A 20134-nucleotide genomic window follows, 5' to 3' on the forward strand; every position below is an offset into this window, starting at 1 on the left:
TCCACTTAACATTTAGGTCATTTGCAGTAATTCGCAGTAATTCAAAAAAAAAAAAATCTTGGTCTAACTGCGTTTTTTATGGTCTTTGGGTATTTGTAATCCCTGCATACAATTTTTCCTCAAGCATGGCTGCCTGAGTACATACCTTTCTCTCTTACTGTCTCTGTCTGTAAGGAAAAAGGCTCCTCACTAGGGGAGAGAGATGGCAAGAAAGGGGATATAGAGACAGACAGATGGTGTGTAATGTATGACAGGCGTTGTGGTTCTGTGGGCGTAGCGTCCCCGACAGCCAAATTTTTGCTGTCAGCTCTCTGCCTGAAGGCTGGCTCAGAGGCCTGTTGTGGCCAGCCGGCTCATCGTGATCAATAAACACCTTTTTCTTCGTACACGCATAATCACATTCGCCTCCTATCAGGCCAGTATGACAAATGAGAACAAAATGCCATCTGGTTGCTTGCGGTGTGCTTGCGAGCATGCCTTCCCAACTAATTGTCCCATTTCTTTGTTCCTCCTGTCACCTTGGTGCTTTCCTGGCAAGTGATTTGTAAAAGAGACAAGACAATGATTTCACCCATTACCTCATCTGGTTTCTCTCTACTGTTTGACGTAACTATAATTTTATACATTACCTCACTTGGCACTTGACTAACTGTTTAAGCAAAACAGTTATTTATTTGCGAATGACCAGAAAATCGCAGTGGCAAACACACCGACCTGAGATACCAGCACTCTTGGAATACACACTGTGACCCTGCAAGGTCAGTGCTATCCCTGGTTATAGATGCTCTCTCTAATGTCTTACCCACTCAGCCTCTTGCCCTAGCTGCAGGGCTAAAGTGAAGGATCATGGGTAACAAACATGGTCAGCTGCAGTGCGGTGGTAAGATGACTGCCCTCAATCATCCTGAGGGACATCAGCTCTTCCTCTTCCTCTTAACATTATTAAGCAACTTGACAGCAGACTTAAAGCTCTATACTGTTTATTCCCTTCCTTTTTTCCCCCCTTTTTCCCCTTTTTCTTCTCAACATTTTTCCCCAAAGAAAGCAGTGCAGAGTAGCATGCATTAAATCTTCTGCTTTGATCAGGCCAGCCAGTCTGGATCAAACACTAGCGAAATTTCTATTAACCTTTTGACGTTTCCTTCTCTTAACATGAGAGCCAGATTTCAGTTAGCTGAACCTGCTTTATCAGTGCAGCCCAGACGCTTGTCTGCTTCCCCTCCACTCTCCATCACCATGCAGTTTTCAGCATGGTTGAGATTCTAATTTTCCTAATAGTGTGTGGCAATTCAACTTGACCTCTCCATTAGTACATAGGCTGTGCTTGCCTTGGCTGATTTAGATTCAGCTTGTCAGTAGTAAATTATACCCAGGCATGATTGACACAGTATTCACCCACATTTGCCTTCATATCATTGCTCACATATCCTCATGCAGCCTGACCTGTTTCTCAATCTTGGATGCCTTACTCTAATGCTACCTTTTTGATTTTTTTTTCCCGCCTTTGATAAAATGAGTTTAGCTTGTACATAATTATACAGTATGATAGTACATTATTGACATTCCTCATCACTAAGCTATTATTAGAGTTTATCATAGCATTGCCTGTAATTCAGCCATTCTGTGACAGTATGGCTAACATCTCATTCAAGTGTATTTTACTAAGCTACATCATGCTACCCAGCAGTAAATTGCATATTTAGTAGTACAAATTAGCAATGTTAGGTTCTCTCACCAGCCTAGGGCTGCCAGGATGCCTTGGTGAACGTAATGTGCTATCTGAATTGTCTCTCACCATTCAGCCTTGCCCTGGGTATTTAAAAGAAAGGTGAAGGACACAAGTATAAAATGATTTGGAGCACATCCTGTGAGCTTCTATATCTGTACTGCCTCTTTGGACATGCCAACTACCAGAAATAACCACAGGAGACCACTTGGCAGCTGATGGTGGGTTACAACCAATGATATAATGCTCCTGTATATTTCAGAGAATATGGCTGTTAAGGTAGCTTTTTTTGTGAGACTTTTGTACTTCCTTTTTAAATACACTGTTTTCATCCAGAATCTGATGGAGCCATGCCGATAGTCTGCTCTCAGTTGAACACTAGAGAGCTCTATTTTAGTGAGTCCCATGAGGTGAACTGTTGTCCCTCTTAGCTGTGTCCAGGCGGCCTTCATACAGCCTGCTCTTCTCTTCATTCAGCTGTTTTTCTCCTCCTCTCATTTTGTTTGTCTCTTTAACTACAACCTACATTGCGTAGTTCTGAATTTTTGCTCAGATTGGATCTGTCTATGTTGATGGTTCACGTTGGGAACAGCAAGTGACCCCTGTCTGTCTTTGATATGAGTGCGCCTGTCCCCCAAAACTCCTGCATTGAACGCATCGATATCAATTTTGATTCACATGCGTCATGAACAACAATGAGACAGTCATAGTAGACACAACAAATGAATGGACTAGTAGCCCAGACCTTGGCTCTGGAGGTCAGCAAACAGCTAGTCAGCTATATGTGATCAGGTCAAGAAGGAATTTTGAGCAGCCATGACCACAACATTGATTTTATGTCTTCTCTCTTATTTTTCTTTGGCATTGTAGTCACGTTTGTTTGCGGCCATGGTTTGCCATTTCTTGGGAAAATGTTCCAAGCACTACTCTTGGTTTTGGTAGGTTCCTTCCAGTTTTGCATGAATTGATCAAGTAAATCATTTTCCAATGTATCTGATCCAGGTCAACATAATGAGTCACATCTGATTTGAAGAGATCAGACTTTTTTGTTTCCAGACTGTCCTGAAATTTATCCGTTCTCCATCACGTTAAGGCAGAAAATTAGATTTGTTTCACACCTACGTAGTAACGTGAATGTAGTCTTTGTCTTCTCAACAATTTTGGTCCTCTTTTCTCATCTATTCGTCTTATTTCCTTGTTATGGATTTCTACTCACTTGTCTTTTTCACTCAACATTTTTTCTGTTCCCTTCCTCTGTTTCTCCTTGTGTAGCATTTCCCCACCACATACAAATGCATCAAGCAGTTGTCGTGCTTAGTCATTGCTGGCAGTCCAGGCCTGCTGACCAGGGGTGATTTCTTCTCACATGTCCATGCTAATCCTTCCTGTCTGGCATGTACTTCAAACACAAAACCGGACTGCGGCTCTGATCTCTACCATCCCACCAGTCTAACCGCATGGAAAGTACATTCCGAAAATAGAACCTGGAATTTCACTGGTAAATTTCGTCACAGGTTCAGCAGAGAAAAATTTTAAGATCAGATGATATTTTCTCTGGACAGAAATGAAGACATCAATCATTTTATATAAACAGGGCTTTTTAAATATATTTCTCAAACAATTTAAAAAATGATTCCCTTATATTAATAATTCCTCAAACATAATTTTTTTTTGTTCTTGAGTTCTCTATAACTGTGCCTAACAGTTTATGAAGTGAGGTGTCTGTTCCTTATATACACCACCCACTGTGTGTTTACAGCTGCACACATCAGAGGCTGCCTGCCTCACTGACATGGCACATTCAGACTAAATAACTAAACTGTAATAAGCGTTGCATATAAATGTCATGAAAAATTGCATTTTTATGCGTTTTGAGAATGATGCTGCGCATTTGTGTCTTCCAAATCAGGTTATTCACTGATGATTTGTCACACAGCGACAATGCGATCTCCGAAAATCATCTGCACTGATGATGCTTAAGTAGTGAGTTATGTGCCTGAATGATGTTTTGTTCCCTTATAAAAATGACGCTGTGCAAAAATGCACACGAATAATCTATTTGTATCATCATAACATTTTCCACAATAATTATTATAAGCGTAGGGTATTCAAATTTCTATTTTCCCCGTTTAACTTGCACAGGAATATCCAATGGCATACGCAGCCTGATCATGCAGCACATCGCTGACATCGTCCACTTGGAGGAATTGCGTTTAAACAAACATAGCTCAAACAAACACAGCCGAAACGGTACCCAACAACTTGTAACATAATATGCTACATTAGAAACTTTGTTAGAGGATATGAGCTGTACATACATAGTCGCATCTCCCTGGGAATTCATATACTCGTTTGTTTTGTTTGCTCTGCATTATGAACTTAACCAGCTAACTAGCTCGCCTTATGTTTTTTTATTTTCATCAATTACCTTTTTTTTGCATTACCGTTTGTATAGTAAATAGAATAGTGAATGTGCTAGGTAACATTAAGGTAGTAACAAGCGGATAAAAAATTGTGTTGTTTAACCTAGGAAAGAGGAAAAAAGAAAGTTAACCCAAAGAAAAAAAGCATATATTTATTTTCTATCGGGTAATTTTATAAATCAGTATAACTCTGGCCTTGGTCTAAATAACTGTGCTGTCTGACGACTAAATGACTGTGTGTGTGTGTGTGTGTCTGTGTGTGTGGTTTTTTTTATTTATTTTTTTTTAAATGGGCGTAATTACAAGTGCGCTTGCAGGTTTGAATTAAGCATGAGTGTAACACTTTTCTGTTAAGGTTATGTATCTCTCTTGTATTCAGGTATGTATTTGTTGCACATTTGCTCCATTTTCTTTCCTGAAATTTCATTCTCTTTAAAGATAATTGCTTTTTCTCAAGTGATGAACAATGAGTACACTTTTTTTTTTTTTTTTTTGCCTGTTTTGCATTTGCTACGGTGCCTTGAGCGTTTTAAAAAATGATGCCGATGTCCAATTTATGGAGTCAGACATCTCATCATGTTTGTTTTTCTTTTGTTTTGGTGTAATGGTGCTCATCTTGGCTGGGGAAGGTGAATGCTCACTCATCACTGTGGGATTTAAAGTGCTCACTCAGACTGTTGTATCACTTACATTTGTGACCCCAGGGCCTGTTGTCATTCGCTCACGGTGTGTACTTTTACCATGAATGTATGACCTTTTATTTTTTTTTATATATATATATATATTTAGAAATTTTAATGGCAATGGATTCAACTTTTGTTTGTTTTTTTTTTCTCCCGAAAGCTATTTGACTAAAAGAAAAAAAAAGTCTGCCATGCTACCACATTTCTTATTTTCAGATTCACAAATCCTGAATAAGCTTGACCACAGGGGATAAAGTGGGTAGCAGTGACTCAGGGAAGGCACTTTCTTGCAGGTAGAGCTCTTTGTAAGCCTCCGTCTTCCCCAGACTTGGGTGCATGTGTGTGATCCATCGGTTTTTGCTCATAGGATGCTGCACAGTCCCCAAGAGGAGAACATCTTAAAACGTGGTAAATGTTCACGAGAGCCTGGCCTTTGAGCAGTATTTTTATTCTCATTTGTCTTGCTCAGGGGACAGGGTTTACAAATCAAGGGAAAAGGGCTAATACTTTTTTTTTTTTTTAAACCAGAATTTGTGTAATCCCATGGGTACTTGTGATGCAGAAACATGCACTCATGTGCGGCCCATGCAGAAGTGTAACTCTTCTTAACTGCCACCAGAAGGCATTTGGAGGAATGATATTTACCAGAATGTGTACAAAGTCAGGACCTTTTCCACATGAAGAGATTCAACGCAACTGTGATTTCTTCTCGTCCTGCTCCTGCTGCAGCATTAGGAGTCAGCTCACACACATACCCCCTCATGAGGGATGGAGGGTAGAAAAAGTGCAGTGCAAAGAAAATATTCCAAGATTCAGATCACAATAAGAGTGCTGCATGGTAGAAAAGCAGGTGTGGAGTTCTGGAGGGGAGTCAAAGTTTAGCTTAGTCGTGCTGAAAACCACTTCAAAGGGTTTTCTTGGTTTTCCTCTTTTCAAATATGCTGGAAAAAGCACAATGTCTCTGCCACTACCTTGAGAAATTACTGAACCTTGTCCCCCTCTTCTCTTAAAAAGCTAGTAGGATAAATAAAATAAACCCATTAAATCATGCCCTTACCCTAGAGGTTAGTCCTGCCTGTAATCTGTCTTGGCCCTCCAAAACAGCCCCCTGCGGATGTTAGTCCATGCGCCTTCCTTTGAACATCCAACCTAATCCTTTTAGTTGGAAGAGAGCAGTTGCACATTGAGCAGTTGGTGTTTGTGTAGTTGTCTGGTTCTGCCAAGTCACTCTATCCCCACAGGCCTTCTTGCACTGCACTGCCCCGCCTGCCCCATTGTGGGGGTTAAGGGGTAATTATCCGCAGTTCCACGCTGCAGTCTGCCAGAATTCTGCTCGTGTTCTCGAAAGTGCCAATAAAACCTGTCGATAGAGGTTGCTTGAAGTGGGATTGTGTAGCATTTGGTGCTAGCAGGCCCCTGGGCTTTCATTTAAATGTGAGCTGGCAGCAGCTTGAACTGCAGTTGCTTTAGCTCAGATACCCGGCCATAATTCCAGAACTCCCTCATTGCAACACATCGAAAAAGTCCACAAGAAAGTGGTCGTTAATTTGGGGTTTAGTTCTGGTGGTGTTTGGAAAGGAATTCTGACTGGTAATCTGTGGTGTTTTAGTAATTTTCCACTTGCTGCATGGCCATTGTTTTCAGAGCCACAATCAAGAAGTAAATGCTCTGCATGTCTTGTCTCAGACACATCTTAGGAAGATTGTACCTTATGAGCTGATGGCCTTTGGACATTGAGCATTTGAATCCTGGCTCTGAGACCGAGATCACTGTTCCATGAGTTTGCAATTACAGCTTGCCACCATGCTCCCTCTCGATGACCTTGGTTGTCAAGGATCACAGTTGTAGAGCGTAGCTTCGTCGATAATAAAAGGAGGCAACCCTGCAACAGTTTTGCACCTTTGACCTCCACAGCTGACATTGTCAATTATACTGTCTAATTTAACATTAATGAGCACTGTGTCCAAGTCACTATAAAAAGGCATGTGGGAGAGCAAGGATTCCAGTCCTGGAGTCTACAGTTTTTACTGTTTATTGACTGTACTTGCATGCTGTGATCACTTGTTCGTTAAGGCATCAGCCATAGCCTTTATTCTCCCATGGTAACCTGTATAGAAGAGGACAGAACTATAGCTTCATTTTAGACCACCTCCAGATGCTGCTGTTTCATCTGAGAGAGTTTGCGTAAGTAAAGTGTTTGTTTTTAGTTTCTCCTTGGCGGGAAAAGAGAATGATGTAGCTTTAAAATATCTAAGTGTTTTGCAAGTAGATTTCTCCATGACTGCTGATTCATTCTTTCTGATTGCTACAGGCTTCCCTTTTGCCTGTAAAACCTCAAACCCATCCATGAGGAGTAGAACACTGTGTTCTGGAGGCTTTTAGTATAGCCGAGGTCATGGCATATGGTGGCTCGGGTGGCACAGATCAGCTTAAACTCCCAAATCTCTGAATCTGATGCAAATCCGGCAGTGTTTAAAGCCACAAATCATCCTCACCAAATCCCCTTCAAGATATTCCAGGCTCGATTGGGAGGTATTAAGGGATCACAGTGACAGAACAATAGATTGTCTTGCTGGGGAAACTATGCCGAGAGTGAGACAGTCTAGCAGACAGATGTCTCATGAGGGTTTATAGTGTGTCGCACCAGTCCAAATTGTGGATCACTTAAATATTTCTTTTTAAACACCCCAATCCTCCCCTTATGTCCGCTTGGTTTTGCGTTCTGCTACGGTGAATCCCGTATGTCAGATTCATGCCAACATCTGTGCCACTGTTTAGATACCGTCCCCTAGTACTGATGCCCTACATATTACACACTGACAAATCCTGTGCTTTTTATCCCCGTCTTTATTTAAATCATCCACCTCCTTAAATTTTTTATTTATTTTTTTTACTTCATATCTGTCCTGTGCATGCAAGAGAGAGAGCGACCTCATACCCATATTCCAGGGTGAGGTAGGATTAGGTCGAGCTGAGTGATGTGATAAAAGAGAGAATTAGAGAGGGTGAGAGGGAGATGTGAGAGTGTTCTTCTTTTTGTCCTCTTGTTACAGGCCCCTGGCTGTGTGTAAGCGAGGTACGGGGGATATTGATGACTGAGCTGTTAAGCTCCCAGGTTGCACACTGTGGCCTAGTGAAGGTGGTTAATAAAGCTCATTCATTCAGCAGTACAGTGCCAGGGCTTCCCCTTCCTCCTCTGCACACGTACTTTGTAGCTACAGCGCTAAGAATTAGTATGGAAAAAAATGACTGAAAGGACTGACAAGTCAAGAACAGAGACGAACTGTTTGAATGGGGAACTTCGCATTGTAATGCCAGTTGGTTGAAATTTCGTCTACTATATTCGCCATATTGTCAGTTTGCTAGTCATGCCAGAGAGGACAAATAAAATGGAAACCTCCGAAAACTCCCCTTTCCTACGTAATGTCTTCCTTTTCAAAATTGTTTTCAAAAATACATTTGTGTGGGCGGAGCTTTAATCTGTGAGCCACCACCATAGAAAGCTGGTTTCTATCTGATAACTGATGGGAGGAGCAGAATGTACATGTGCAGGGAGCCCTTAGCTTGACAGAATGTCATACTGTCTAGGATTGCTGGATGTTTTTTGGATTATTAGTTAGGAATTGACATTTAAACGACATTTAACTTTAAACCATATCTACAGAGATAGTGGGATGGCATAATGTTTTGCCTTCTCCTGTAGATTTTATTTCCATTCACGTATTAGACGTGGTTTAGTTTAAAGTTTTTCACCTCTAGTTATTTTGGACAAACTTGTTTAAAACTCATGACCCCTGTGCAGACTCTGCGTCTGCTTGTCTGTGTAGTGTTCTATCGTTTTTTTTCGTAGAAGCTGTATTGTGTAAAGCGTGGGTGGTGCCGCAAAGGGAGGACATTTTTCTCTCGTTGCTTCACATATGCAGTCAGAAATGAGCGAATGTTGTGCGATATTTCAGACACAGCAGCTGCATCCCAGACACCCTCTCAGTTTGTCTTACAGTAAAAAGGAGGCAGATAGGGCAGGACGGTCAGGATGATGTGGTGCCAGGAAGGTTTCAACTTAATATCTGGTGTCGAGTCTCCGACAAATCCACCAGGGCTCGATCCAGGACATAATGAGTACCTTTTGGTGTCATGCATTACCTTGACATCAGATGTGAATGAGGGATTTCTGGTCTTGAATGATGTTATAGCAGTGCAGGCTTTGGTGTGTGATAAAAATCCAGGAAATATCAGTCGCCTGTGTGCAAATGACTTTGAAGGATCTCGAAAGGTTTAGGGTAAGGAGTGCATTCATTAGTTGCCACTATGGCAATGGGGGGAAAAAAAAACGTGAGCAAAGCAGAGTAAAGAAAGCAGGCTAAATGTACTTTTTACATTGTATGTTCTACAGTCAACTGCTCAAGACTATACTATTCAGTTTCTCCTGCACTTATTTTTGTTATCCTTTACAGCTAAAGAAAATACAAATAAAATTCTCGCACTGACAGTGAATTTAATTGTTGCCAGTGCTGTTTTGATAGAGCGCATTCGGAGCTGCGGGTTACGCATCACTATTCAATCCCACTCAGCTAGTTTAGAGCCACAAAAGCTGACCCAGTCTCGTTTCCAGACACAGGCTGGACTTAAAACCTCTGTCTTAAGTCTTAAGCGGAAAAAACCTCCCAGGCACTTCTGTAGACATCGCATCCCCCATGAGGTTTGAGGCATTATTTGCTGCACAAATAAAACTGTCTCAACAATGAAGCCCTGAAATGTACTACTTTAACTATGAAGTAAATAGTCTTTTTTTTTTTTTTTTTTAATTATTAGCCAACTATTAAAATTAGTAGTGCAACCTTTAGTATAGGGTTGTGTGTGAAAGAGCTTCTGATGTCACTAGCAGAGGCGACGCCCTCTGCTCACTTTCTGCAATGAAGTCTGCTCTGCTTCAGCGCCTGCACAAATAGACCCCACTGATTTCATCTGATTCCTCTAGATAAGGCAGGTTTATGGACTGCAGTGTGCGTGTGTCAAGTCTTTTTTTACCCCGTACTTTCGGCTCATGGTGGTTGTATCCGAGGTAGAATTCCCCAAGGCTTTCCCGGATTCCTGCTGCCCAGTGACACACTGCTCTCTATAAACGTCTCCACTTGGTTATTTCTCGCCCACTCTCTCTGTCTCTTCCTCTTTGTCTCACCGTCTCTCTCTGTCTCTCTCCATCTTTGTCTATTTTTTTTTACTCTCTTATGCAGCCTCACAAAGCCTCTGTCTCATGCACACACTTGTATCTTCCATTCCCTCAACTTTCCCCCCCTCAGCGATTGACACAAAAGTCTGCAAAAAGGTATCTTCCACAGGTCAGTGGGGTTCTTTTATTTGGTTTTAGGCAAGAAACCCAGCGTTAGGCTTTCACAGATATCATTACTCAAAGTCTTGAGTTACCACATGACTGAAAATTGCACTAAACGTCAGTCTTGCAGTACTAATTAACCTGCTCTCTAGAGTGTAGGCAGTGGTGTGGTACATGGCAGCATCCATGAGGTTATGAATGACTTCCCCAGTTGCTTTGCAGTCATGTTTTAGCTTTGCACTTAGTTTGTAATTTAACGCAGTAATATTTATTGATATGTTTTAGTGCGAGTCGTAGCTTAATGTCGCTAAGACTGGGCTCATTGTTAATTTACACACAGACGGTGAAGCCAGTCTCGTGAGCATAAATGTGGTGCCAACTACATTTTGGATGACAGTGTGCAGCACTGCTTAGCCAAAAAATAGATAGTTGTTTCATTTATTATGTGGTCGACAATGTTGTAGTCTTCTGTGTGTTTGATTTGATAGCCGTTGTTTATAATAAACATGGTAGGAGTGGCAGCAGAGGGACTAATGTAACATGTTTACAAAAGTTGCGGATTACACAGCCAAAGGATTTTCAGTGCAGTCCACATACCTTGTGCTGAGAAGCGAGAGTCCAGTGGGAGGAGGTTGCGAAATCCAACCGACTTTTTAAAAAAAAAAAAAATTATTTTTCACAGCCGAATACCAAAGGGATGAGAACCACTTGAGTACGGAACTTGAACTGGTAGATGATAATAGACGGACATGCGTTTTACTCTGTAATTTGAAAATTGTCAACATTAAGGCATCCATCTGATCATACACCGTGACTAACAGTGACAGAGTACAACCAAAACATCACAAAGTATAAACAGTTCTCAAACTGTTTATCTTTCTTATTAACTCTATCCCATGACAATCTGACAGTCCCAGTCGAGGTTCTGTATTTGTGTACAAGCGTAGGTTTTCATACGTGAGCCTGGGGTTGTGTGTTTGTGTGTGTGTGTGTGTGTGTGTGTGTGTGTGTGTGTGTGTGTGTATCTGGTTGTGTCTATATGATTCATCTCTACAGGGTTTCTGATCAGTCATCTTCACCTTTCCTTCACCTCTCATTATCTCTTTTGAAATCCTTCTTAAAGCCTTTGAGAGTTTCTCTCCTTCCACGAAGCCTTTACGGACAACTGGAGTGTGGTTGCCATGTGTACTCTGGGTTTGATTAGTCAGGTCTGGTCACGAATATGTTGAGAGGAAGAGATGCCAGCCTGGTGTTTAGTTTCACAACGAGTGTTCAGCTGCTTTTTCAGTTTCACAACTGAAGGCTGAGTGGCAACTTTGTCCCGATTTGCCTTTGTCATTACTTTTACACACAGTCAGTCAGTCAGACACGCACACACACTGAGAGATGGACAGACACACAGACAGGCCAGCTTGCACATGCACACACTGACACAGACACACACATACATGCCCTAACATACAGACACAGATACACAAACACTGACAGGCAGTCACTGAGAGGTGGACACAGGAAGACACACACACACACACACACACACACACACACACACACACGCACACAGATTGAGAGAGAGAGAGGAACAGAGAGAGGGAAGCGCGCACACACACTAGACATTCCCTTACTCACACAATCACACACACATGATGATGATTATTCAGATTGTCTGGAATGCATGACTCAGTGTTCATCAGTCATGCGCTCTGAGCCAGCTTCCTGCGTATATTAACTTTTGTGTAAGGCCTTATGGGGGCTTTCTGGAACTTTCTGTGGAGCCCCACACCATCATGTCTGGCTGCTTGATGTGCATTATCTCATGCACATCAAGCGGCATGTTTGTCAGGCCTTGAATAGTCTTCGAGTAAAAACTGTAAGGAAACGGAAAGCAATCTTTCTCTTATTCACTCAAACACTGCGTTTTATTTTTATTCCCCAGGTCTGTGATTACGATGTTCCACTCAGGTGTCTAATTAACTTTTCACATGATAGCGCTGACGCTTCAGTCTTAGTTCAGATTACAGCAGGAAGCAGCACACTGTGTCCCTGAATTATTATTATTTTTTTTTTTTTGGCATGGCTGGATTTTTATTTATAGAAATATAAAACCAAATCAAGAGAAAGCAATCGCCAATAGAACTTGTCTTTGTGAAACGAACACACGGTGAGTTGTTTATAAGAAAATACTCACAGAATTGAAAAAGTAACTGTCTTATTCTAAGCGTCCTGCACACCAGCTGTGGCCCTCCTGCTGTTAGAAATATCAGGCTTCTGGATCGTGAGTTTTCTCCCATATGAATTTACAGTTTATTACGCTATAATAGGTGACTGTATCTATCTTTCTTTTCTGCTTAAAAAGATTTTTCACATTCTTTCAAGACAGCGAAAGCCTTGAGCCTATTGCTAATTCATGCAGGATTTACTGTCTTCTGACCCGACGCTTTAACTCTGCAGGTTTCCCGCAGCAGCTGCAGTGATATTCCGTTATCAGAGTTTTATTATAAATTAAAAGCACCAATTTACCTTCACCTTTATCTGTAGGTAGGCAGATACCAGTACTTAGTATAAAATGCATAGAATTACACATAGAAAAACACTTTCACGTGGTTAAGTATGGTATAGAGCATAGAATTACACATAGAAGAACACTTTCACGTGGTTAGCTAGGTATAGAGCATAGAATTACACATAGAAGAACACTTTCACGTGGTTAGCTAGGTATCTAATGCAGAAAAACGTTCACAAATTCAAGATGCCGTTTATAATTCTGATAAATCTGATCAATTCTTATTAAATTCTCACAGCCACACTCTTAAAATCAGATTCTATAGATTCCTGCAGTGAATCTTGCTAATGGTATGCACCGGTTTAATAAACTATGCTGTTTGTTTTGATCTCCCGTCTTCAGGTGGTCATGCTGCCCTGCCATACATGTTCAGCTTTTTGAATAATTTTTATTTCCCAAAGGCTTTTAAAGTGCTCCTGTACATGAGAATATTTCCGACGCTAGTCTACAAGACAAACGATTTTTTACTTCAAAACGTAATTGGCGAGATTTGTTTAAAAAAAAAAATAAAAGCAAAAACAAATACTGCACCTACTATTCGTTTCTGTATTTGTATTCATTTTGAATGAATCAATTCCATCTGAAAAATGTGTTCATATTTGGCTACATCCCTAGCTTGAAGTAGTTAAATGACTTTTTTTTTTAATTAACGTAGCATGGATCACCGCCACATTAAATTTTCTTTATATATTTTTTAAAAATATTTTGTGCATAAAGTCCTCCAGTTGCCGTTCTTCTTTCGATGCTGGGAGCCGATTCCAAAAAGAGTTGATTCCCTGATTCCAGGCATTGAAATCTTAAGAGTTGGAGAGCTTTGGAGTCGATTCCACACAGCGTTTAAATAAATGAAACTAATTTTCTGACCCAGGAGCGATGATAAACTCCATCGTTTGATTTTCTTAATTTCCGAAATATAGATATTTTAAAGTGTTGTGTGTCAAGTCGTTAAGTTGGCCATCTGCCTTTCGATGTTGGGAGTCAAAGAGTCAATTTCCTGATTCGAGGCATTGAGAACCTAAAAGTTGTGTACATAGTTCATAGTTAAAAATTGTTTTGACCTAGTAGCATTAGTGAACACTATAATTTATTTATTTATTTATTTTTTTTTTTTTGTGGCAAGCCATTAAGTCACCATCCGTGTTTCAGTGTTGGGAGTCGATCCCAAAAAGAGTCAATTCTCTGGTTCAGGTCACTGAAATTGAAAGTCAGATCCAAAGCTTTGGAGTCGTGTCCATACAGCCTGTAAGCAGTTAAAGCTTTTTTTTTTTTTTTTTTTTTTTTTGGACCCAGTAGAGTAGTACATTCATATGTAATTTTCTTAACATGTGCAATACATATTTTTAAAACGTGTGAAGTCATTACATCGCCGTCTGTGTTTTGGTGATGGGAGACAGTCTTAAAGAAGGAGTCAATTCCTTGATTTGAGGCATTGAAAACTTCGAGTCAAATCCAAAGCTTTGGAGTCGATTTGACGCACTGGAAATGAATCGCCTTGTACAAACACCAGTGAATTTAGCATCCAGGTGTTTAGGTTAGTGACACAAGCTGTAGATAAGGGCATTTATTTTTCAGAATTGAACAAATCAACACTTGAAATGCAGTAAGACCATCACTAGTGATTGAGACTATTGGTCCATTGGTCATACTGAACAAAGTGTAAGGAACCAGTTGGGGTGAAAAATGTACAGAATACTGCCACCTTATGAGTCTGGGCAATATACACTAAAACCACAGACTGTCCTTTTGTTTTCCTGACAAAATCTTCGTGTGTGTGTTAGTATCCAGGCTTGTGAGTCGTGAAGCTTTTTGTCGTGCGTTAGTTTCGAGATGGGAGGATAGCAGGTCTAATTGCTTCCTTGTGAATAATTTCCCTGCTCTAATTTAGCGGTAATGAGCACGGGCGCTGCCTGCGTGTTTATTTATACGAGCCGAAATTGACAGGGCCGACGTTCACCATGGTGTTATTCTGCGTTTGATTTTTACACAGCACACACACACACACACACACACACACACACACGACTATCAAATGAATAATGTGATTAATATGTATGTATATATTTTTGTTTCTCGTTTTTCCATTTCGGTTCTTCTGATTCTTTTTTTTTTTCTTCTTCTTCTTCTTCTTTCACAGGCGGAAGGAGAAGACAACCTTAAGAAGATGCAGCTGATGGAGTTGGCCATCCTTAACGGAACCTACAGAGACACCAATGTTAAAGCCCGTAAGCATACTCTCACGCTGCGCACACTCACACACACTCTTCCTCTTTTTGCTAATCACTGAAGTGACGTTCAGTGCCAAAAAAAAACAACAAAACACACATTTAGAAGGCGAAGTTTGGTATCCCTCGGTCACGTTCATGCTCACAGTCTCTGCATCTCTCTACCTCTTTCTCTCCTCTGTTAAAAGCTGTTCCAAATGTAATCAGCGTCCAGCAAAATCACACTCACAAGCTGTATGATTTATTCTGTGTGTGTATGTGTGGATTTGAAACTGTCTATGTGCACCACGGATGCCTTGTAATCACACCATGCTCATAAATATGCACAGATTTGCACACGTGGCTCCTCCTTCGTCATGCATATTAATGCACAGTCCTGCTCTTGTTAGAAAAATGGAAACTGTACAAATCATTAATATTTATGACTGGGACAGTAAGCCACTCTTTCATTGCAGAATGTTTACGAAAGCTTTTGTTTTTTGTTTTTTTTCTCATTTTAACATAAAAGATCTGGTCCATGTGGAGGGCTTCATCTCGGGTCTGCCATGTTTACACGTCTAACGCAGCACAAAGATCCCCGATTGAACGGCGTCTTGTTCGTGGCAGTGGGGAAAAGTTATGAGCTGTGCAATAAAATTCTGCCGAAGGACACGTGGACAGGATACATTGACGCCGTATTCAGTTTGTTAATAAGATCCGTGTGACACTGCGTCCTTCACACTGTAACTGATGACCTGCAAGGTCTAGCAGTACAGAAACGTCAAAATAACGTGTCAGAAATCAGCAGCAAGTAGCATAAGGTGCAAATATATCAAATATTTTAGCAGTTAAGTAATTATAGTGTGAATCGTTGAGTAATGTAAATGAACTGTAATTTCTCAAGCCAATTCCTCGTTATTGCCTTTTTTTTTTCTTTTTTTTTTTAATATTTATTTATTTTTTTTGTATCATCCAAATGAACTTGGATCAATCCCATGAGCCTATACTAATAACACTTGTATATTATTTGTCTGTTAGATGTGATGACACTCATCACTATAAAAAGAGAAGACTGATTAAATCAGCTAAAATTAAAATTTAATGGATGTTTACTCAAAGAATTCTCTTCGGAACCAAGTCGTGCCAAGCTAATACGTAACAGGTGACCTGCTATTAGAACGCAGCGTGTGTGCTTTCTGTACACACATTCGTAACTTTATGGGTAACGCAATGCCGCTGTTTGTATTTGTTCAGTGCTCCAAATATCCAGATCTGTATTCTGAGTGCACTTCCTGTTCGTATCTGTATGTTCTGAATTGCGTACCTGTTAGGCTTGTGAGAATATTGCACCTAGGGGTCATGGGCAGGCATGCGTAACACGCGTCATGTACAAATTACGTCTTACGCTAGGGGAAAAAATAGCTGCTAGTCGCTAGCATTAGCATAGGAACTGTAAATAAACCTAACGTGTTATTGGCTGTAGCTTAGATACTTATTGAATTCCTGTGTAGCAAAGCAGCCCTGATAAAGAATATATTGTTTCATTGTCTTAATTTAAGCCCCTGCTCATGTTTTGCGAGCATGGAGCAAGTACGTGTTTATTATTTGACGCATGGAGAATAAACACGTACTTCTCCTTCCAGTTGTTGTCAGTTTGCTAAATAAATTTTTTTTAAAAATCTTCAACTACAAATCTAGCCCTGTAGCTTGTTGCTTGTCTGATGAGCTGCCTTCAGCGAAATAACCTGCGTAAAAATCTATGTATGTGATTGGCTGCACCACAGAACATGTGACGATTCGAGTTTAGAAAACTGGAGTCGCTGAACTACAGGCAGTTTTTTTCGTACGTTTATTGGCTCTCCTACCAATTTTTTTTTTCTTCCCCACAAGTGCACGGTTTGATCCACTGAAATTCTTTTCTGTGTCCGCATCTGGACTACAGTCTGCCATTTAAAGGCCCGAGCTTGAGTGCTTCATCACTTCATCACTGCTTCAAGTTTCACTTATTTGAACAACAGCTTCATATCAAATGACTCCGTGACAGGCATTGACCTTAACCAACATGGCCGCCCAATTTGTTGAGACCTCCGCATGTGGCGAGAGCTGTTATGTTTCGCAGCTGATCATGTGACACTGCTGTGGGTGAATTGTGGAGTTAAAGTGGTGATTGGTTTGCCTTGATGTGTTCTGTGCATCTACTGATTGACACTGCTCTTTTTTGGTTTATTTGCCTATTTATTTGTTTAATTAATTATTTATTTGCCCTCACGTTATGTTGGTTGTGGGGCTTGTTTTAGTTTTGTGGTTTTTTTACGGTTCACTGTTGATCATTGCATGAACTAATTTTTCTTTTTTTTTTGCCCCCTCCCCTTCTTGTGTTTTTTCCCTGTGTTTCTGCTTCGGCATGTTTGTTTCTGCCTTCTTCACATCCACTAAAATCTGAAATCCAAATCTGGCGTGTGCTTTTGCCTCTTTCTCTCTTTCTTCCTTCTTTCTGTTTCACTTCCACACATTTTGTCCTTAATATATAATTTCACTGTCCATCCTTCCCTCCTGCGCTCTCCTCTCTCGTTCCTACATTTTCCTCTCTTTGCTTCTTTCCTTCTCTCTTCTGTCTGTCCGCTCTCTTACACCAGCGAACCTTGCGTTCTCTCTTGCAGCGGCGGCCGCAGCGGCTCAGGGCCCTCGGCTGATCGCCGCCCCCGCCGGTCAGGTACTTCCACCTGCCGCTCTGCGTCCCCCGACCCCGGCCGGCACGCCCATCATGAACCTCATCCGTCCCGCGCAGATGCCCGCCATGCTGCCCAACGCCACCCCGACGCTGGTGCCCCCGGCGCCTGACGCAGGCATCATCTACGCCACGCCCTACGACTACCCGTACGCCCTGGCACCCACCTCTCTCCTGGAGTACCCCATCGAGCACGGAGGCGTCCTAGGTAAGCGGGCGTGGGGGCTCGGTGCTTCAGGCTTTGGCGGGCATCAGGACGGCACCGCCGCAACGTTTTACGGGGGCAGCTTGGACATGACGATGCCAAGCCCTGCCCAGGACTTAGTCCAAGGTAAATACGTGCTGAGCAGCTGAGGCCTGGTGTTGGAAAGGGATGTAAGGACAGATGTGTGTGAGACAGGTGGCGAGGACACATTCTCATTTAAAGATGACAGTTTTTCCATCCCTTTATCTCCTGGGCTTTCTCTTTTGTTTATTTTTTTCTGTCCTGGGTTCTGTAGGGCAAAACAAAGTCTGTGCAAGGTAGGATTCCCTTGTGTATACACACACACAAAAAACCCATGCACACACACCCTGTCAACATTCAGAGTGATGGGGACATGCTTGCTTGCACACGTCTCTCTCTCTCTCTCTCTCTCTCTCTCTCTCTCCTGAGGCATGTCAGGCAGTCTGCAGGTGGATCCCTGCTGCCATTGGAAATGCTCTTCTCTGTGTGTTTGCTCGTGCTGCAGGCTGTGACACCAGAGTCTGTGCAGTCCTGAAGCGAGTGGTCATCAAATCCTTTCGCCCTTTTCCCCTCCTTCTTGTTGTCTTATTCTCGAGTCCCTGCACTAGTCCTCGTTCCAGAGTAAACAGCTTTCCTTTCTGTAAACAAAGAGGGAATTTAGACAGATTAATTCACACACTCCGAAGTCTACAAATTCATAAACACAGTGTGTAAGAAGAGCAAGCGTGTTATTCTGCACTCTGCTTTTCTGATGAAACCCAACTCGCTGATTTTAACTGCTCACTTTGGATTAGAGCCAATCTCAGGTTCTCAGTCTGTCAGGTGGACAAGTAGAACCCTGATACTGCCAGAGAACATCACACGTTTATTCCTCTCTGTTTCTCATGCCTTATTTTTCTACCTTCTTCTCTCTCTCTCTCTCTCTCTCTCTCCATCTGTCTCCCTCTCAGTGTGTCTCTCTCTCTCTCTCTCCCTCTCACGCTGTCCTTCTTTTTCCCTCCCTCCATATTCCTCCCTCTCATTCTGTCTCTCTCTCTCTCCTTTTCTCTGTCTCTTTCTTTCCCCTTTATCACTCTCTTTCCATTTCACTCTTTCTTCCCACTGCCTCTCTCTGTCTGTCTCTTTGTCTGCATCCTCTGTATCTCTCTCTCTCCCTCCCTCTCTTTCTCTCTCTCTCTCTCTCTCTCTCCCCCCCATCACTCTTCTTGCTTTCTATCTGTCTTTTTCTCACCCTTTCCCTCTTTCTCATTGCTATCTCTTTGTCTTGCATTTCCATCTTTCTCTCTGTATCTCTGTATCTGTTTCTCACTCTTGCTTTCTCCTTCTCTCGCTTTGTGTCCCTCTCTATCACTCTCTCTCTTCTTTTCTCCCTTTCACACTGTCCTCTCTCCAGCCAAAAAACCCAGACTAGAAATCTGTTGCCTAATTCTTGCTGACCTCAGAGGAAGTCGACCTCGTTAGTAATGTTTACAACTCGATTTCTAATGGATGTGTTTCTGCCAGGGTTTTTTTTTTTTTTTTTTTTTTTTTTTTCCTTGCCCACCTGTCTCAAAAAGTATCAAATCTACTACTGTGAAATTCTGGGTGCTAAATGATGCATTTATTATAAGCCTAAAGGGAAAAAAAGTATTTTCCCAGTGCATTCTCTACTTGTTATCATGTCGCGTTATATAGTTTGCATTATATGTACAGTTTACGTATATAGTCCTGTCTTGTTTTTATTCATAGACATCATGTGTATATATGTATAAATACAAATGAAAAGTCTGTAAAGCCAGACTGAGCACCTCTAGCTCAACCTCAGCTCAAGTTTTAGAATTTACTCTAATCCAGATTTACAATTTTTTCCGAGGTGAAGCTAGATTTGTTTGGTCTGGCTGTTGGGCTTCAGAATATGTCTAACCTTATGGACCTGTTACGATCTAGGTGCAATGGCTACTAAAGTGCGGAGACATGACTCACGGGTCCATCCTTACCAAAGGATAGTGACCGCAGACAGAGGTTAGTTAGAGAAGACACTTCCTACATGTCTTTTTATTTTATTTTATTTTTTTAAAACTGTGTTTCAAAATGCAAATAGACAATCCGAAATGTGCTCCGCCCCCTGTGGTATGTAAGGTGATGCTCTAATGTTTTATAGTCAGAGGTTCACGGGACTGCCGAGATGTTTTTACATGTTACTGATGTACAGATTATATATCAGCACTGAAAACCAGAGCGTTGTCTCACATTCCTTTACTGTGACGTTCACT

The 20134-nt window shown here is 41.5% G+C and overlaps 1 protein-coding gene across 4 annotated transcripts in view; it reads left to right on the top strand.

Annotated features, from left to right (window-relative positions):
* The window catches only part of qkia (QKI, KH domain containing, RNA binding a), an 84498-nt gene that overhangs the window by 54477 nt on the left and 9887 nt on the right, over nucleotides 1–20134 (top strand). The window contains exons 5-7 of one of the 4 annotated variants that reach the window (XM_053237557.1): nucleotides 14862–14949; nucleotides 17589–17987; nucleotides 19809–19883. In XM_053237557.1, coding sequence (XP_053093532.1) covers nucleotides 14862–14949; nucleotides 17589–17987; nucleotides 19809–19883 — 562 coding nt within the window. Of the gene's footprint in view, nucleotides 1–14861; nucleotides 14950–17564; nucleotides 17988–19808; nucleotides 19884–20134 lie in introns of all 4 variants that reach the window. The other 3 variants (XM_026926619.3, XM_053237559.1, XM_053237558.1) reach the window with 3 other exon arrangements.

Source organism: Pangasianodon hypophthalmus, chromosome 10 (genome assembly GCF_027358585.1).
Source record: "Pangasianodon hypophthalmus isolate fPanHyp1 chromosome 10, fPanHyp1.pri, whole genome shotgun sequence".
In the NCBI taxonomy this organism is placed as follows: domain Eukaryota; kingdom Metazoa; phylum Chordata; class Actinopteri; order Siluriformes; family Pangasiidae; genus Pangasianodon; species Pangasianodon hypophthalmus.